Source organism: Phalaenopsis equestris, unplaced genomic scaffold (assembly GCF_001263595.1).
Source record: "Phalaenopsis equestris unplaced genomic scaffold, ASM126359v1 Scaffold204681, whole genome shotgun sequence".
NCBI lineage: Eukaryota > Viridiplantae > Streptophyta > Magnoliopsida > Asparagales > Orchidaceae > Phalaenopsis > Phalaenopsis equestris.
This window is the reverse complement of record NW_018224217.1, coordinates 57,706-61,909: the sequence shown is the minus strand read 5'-3', so window position 1 is coordinate 61,909 and position 4,204 is coordinate 57,706. Positions and strand designations below refer to the sequence as shown.

General features: G+C 38.8%; 1 protein-coding gene across 1 annotated transcript; it reads left to right on the top strand.

The window, feature by feature from the left end:
• Positions 1 to 1,266: 1,266 nt before the first annotated feature.
• Positions 1,267 to 2,385, top strand: LOC110036291. Its single transcript, XM_020740698.1, has one exon. It carries the CDS (start codon positions 1,267 to 1,269, stop codon positions 2,383 to 2,385), a length of 1,119 nt encoding a protein of 372 aa, XP_020596357.1.
• The last annotated feature ends 1,819 nt before the right edge of the window (positions 2,386 to 4,204 follow it).

Below are 4,204 nucleotides of genomic sequence, written 5' to 3'. Positions count from 1 at the left end.
CTGAGGAAGATTATGCAAGATTGTTTGCAAAACAATCTGTTAACATTGCTGGAACAGTTATGAAGATCATCAAATGGAGCCCAGGTTTTGATCCTAGTAAAGAACCTCCTGTAGTTCCCATCTGGTTTAAGTTACTTGGCTTACCTCTACCCTATTTTAAGCTCAATGCTCTATTTAATATTGGTAGAGAACTCGAAACAACTCTGAGAGTGGATGCTCCTACTTATAATAAGGCTAGACCTGACCTTGCTAGAATTCAAGTTGAAAGAGATATCACACTCCCTGAACTGAAGAGAATCTGGATTGGTTCTGATGTTGAAGGGTTCTGGAAGGATATATTAGCTGAACAGAAGCCTTACTATTGTCCACATTGCAAGATGTTTTGGCATACAGTAGATAAATGTTACAGATTACATCCCCCAAACTGGAAGATGGCAAGAAGAAACCACATAGCTACTGAAAAAATTGTGGCTAATGATGCAAGGGGCACTGCTGAATAAATTTTGTTAGAAAAGAGACAGGAAACAAATACAAGGATAGAAGAATCACCCCCAAGGACTAATGAGGATCCACCAGATGCTGATCCTCTTGGAGAGCTATCTATACCCAACAGTCAGGTTGATATCCCACTATACAGATCAATCAGGGTGGAAAATACTGAATTCACAATTGTCACACCCATATCCCCCTTGCATGCTGAGAAGGGGAAGCAAATCATCACAGACATACTTGATAAAGCCCCAAAGGAACCAATCATTAATGAACTGAAACAAACCATTGAGGAGGATTGGCAAATTAAAACAGCAAGGAAAAAGAGAAAGCCAGGGACAAAAGTGAAAAACTTACAAGCAGGAGTACAATCTATGAAGGCTGATAGAACTAGGAATGGGTTTCCACTCCTTAAAGGAAGAACCAAATCTATATCCCAGCCTTCCCCACATCCTCCACTCCATGATTAATCTACTTTGCTGGAATATAAGGGGGATGGCTAACCCTCTGTCCCTTTAAAGAGTTTTATACCTAAATTACAAATACAAACTGTGGTACATTGTTATTCTTGAACCCATGGTTCACAAGAATCCTCAAAACCTGATTAAAAAATTTGCTGGCTTCACTCATTTTGGGGACACTAATAATAAAATTTGGATTTTTTGCAGAAGAGAAACAAATTTTGATATTCAAATTGATCATCCACAATTTGTCCACCTCTCATTCAATATGAATGGACATAAAGGTGAAGCTACCTTTACTTATGCTGGATGTACAATGGATGCTAGAAATAAGCTGTGGAATAGGTTGATTCACATCAGCCAACAGGTGAACTCGCCATGGTTGGTGGGGGGTGATTTCAATTGTATCATTTCTACCTTTGAAAAATCTGGAGGTAGAACTCCAAACCTTGCCAAGAGGAATACCTTCAGAGATAATATCCACAGGGCTGGTCTCTTTGATCTGGGTTTCAAGGGACCTAATTTCACTTGGAAAAGGGGATCTATTTGGGAGAGGCTTGATAGAAAGTTGGTTAATGATGCATGGTTCAATCACTTCCTCCTCACCTTTGTTACTCACCTTAGCCTTGCTGGCTCAGATCATAGGACTATTATTATAAGCATCAACTCAACTGATAACTATAGCTCCCCCCTCCCTTTTAGATATCTCAACATGTGGGCTGCACATCCTTCATATAGTAATTACATTGCTGACCTGTGGAAACGGGTCTCTCACCCTGACCCCTTAGTCAAGCTAAGCTTACTGCAAATCAAGATTGCTAAAGCCCTGAGAGGTTGGAGCTGGAACAATTTTGGAAATGTTCATGCGACAGTCCAGAAGGCTGAAGATGAAGTTAAAGCTTTGAAGAATGGGGGACAGCTTGGTATTGAGGAGGAGAAAAAGCTGCTGATTGCTCAGAACAACCTCCTCAGTGCCATTGATTATCAGGAAAAATTTCTTAAACAGAAGGCAACCATGAATATTTTCACTGATGGGGATAGAAACACCAGATTCTTTCCTTCTTATATCAAATATAAAATAAAATGCAATACCATCCATGTTATACAAAATGCCAATGGCCAGTTGTTAAATAACAACAATGATACAGCAAATGATGCTACATGTTATTACAAAGAATTACTTAACCAGGAACATAACTTTAGACCCCACATTGAGAAGGCACACTTCATGGAAGAACTGAACTACACTGCTATTCTCAAGCTTACTGACATCCCCACTGAAAAGGAAATATGGAATGCAATCAGTTCCATCGATAGCATTAAATTTGCTGGCCCTGATGGATTTACTGCTGAATTCTACAAGAAGTCCTGGGAAATTATTAAGACTGATGTTATTGTTGCTATTATAAGCTTCTTCCAAGGCAACAATCTTTGAAAGTACTTTGCTCCTCCACCACTGTATTGATCCCTAAATCTGAAATACAGAAAAATTGGAATCATTTCCGACCCATCTGTTTGACCACTGTCATTAGCAAAACCATCAGTAAAATCATTTTGAATAGGCTACAACCTCACTTGGACTCTATAATTAAACCCAATCAAACTGCCTTTGTGAAAGGAAGGTCCATCATTGATAATACTCTTCTGGCCCAAGAACTTCTACAGAACTTGAATAAAGCTTGTAGAGGGGGTAATATGGTTTGTAATATGAACTTAAGGAAAGCTTATGATACCATAAGCTGGGATTTCATTTTGGAGGTTCTAAGTGTTAGAGGATTTAACACTGGTTTCTGCCACCTAATCAGGACGTGGCTGCACAACAATGAACATTCCATCCTGATAAATGGGCAAGGGAGGGGCTCTTTCATTGCTACAAGAGGTTTAAAGCAAGGGGATCCACTATCACCCACCATCTTTATACTTGCAATAGATTATTTTTCCAGAATGCTTGATGAAGCCTTGTTGAATCATAATCAAAACAGATACCACCATAGATCCAACATTGCTATTACTCATTTACTATGTGCTGATGACATAATGGTATTCTCCAGAGCCAGCAAAAATGCTATCAGAAAAGTCTTCCAAATTTTACAAAAGTTCCAAGCTCTTTCAGGTATGGCATTCAATCTAGTAAAGTGTCAGATGGTATTCTATAAACATGTATCCTCCACTCACAAACTTTGGGCATCTGATTATATTGGTTTCACAACTATTCAACTCCCTGTTAAGTACCTTGGGGTGCTTATTATCACTGGTAAAACCAAACAAACTCAGTTTCATGAGGTACTGAATAAAATATCTAACCTTTTCAATGGGTGGACACATACCTTCTTGTTTTTATGGGGGAAGAATTACTTTGTGAAAGAGCATAATCACTACCTTCCCATCTTATATACTGCAAATGACTATCATAAAGAAAAGCACTCAAATACAGCTGGAGAGACTGTTTAATAAATTTCTGTGGTCTGGTCAAAAACAGCAAATGCATTGGGCTTCCTGGAGGAAAGCAGCTAAACCTCAAATTGCTGGGGGAATTGGCTTTAAGGACCTTGATCAACTCCTTCAAGTCAATTTTTGTAAACTCTGGATTAAGTTTAGGACTCAAAATTCGCTGTAGGAAAAATTCATGTGGGGTAAGTTTTGCAAAGATCAGCACCCCACACTGGTCCAAAGGAAAATTGGTGACTCTAGAATTTGGGTCAAAATGCTGAAAATCAGACAAATTGCTGAAAAATCAGACAAATTGCAGCTGGGAAATGGGGAAATCAATTTTTGGCTTGACAATTGGTGTCCCAAAGATTGGCTCTCCGCCATCACCAATATCTACAATAGTGAATTGAAAGTGGCTGATTGTTGGGATGGTGATAACTGGTCCCTGGGTAAGTTAGCAAGTCTTCTGCAACCTCACTCTATTACCAAAGTGGCCAGTATAAAATTTAATAGAAATATTGCTGACAAAATCTTATGGCAGACTACTTCTCACCAAGGCCTCACCAAAGCCATATATTCTAAAAATTTTAGTTGGGAGCAAACCCCCTGGGGTGATCAGTTATGGAATAAATTCATATCCCCTTCTATGTCCTTTTTTTGTTGGAGAATATTCCATAAAATGTTTCCTACTGATGACATTCTAAAGCTGAATGGATTGAGAGGTCCCTCTAAATGCTGGTTATGTAAGAAGGAAGAGGAAACTCTGAATCATCTATTCTTTGAATGTGACTTTGCTCAACAAGTATGGAAACAGTTCTTAAATC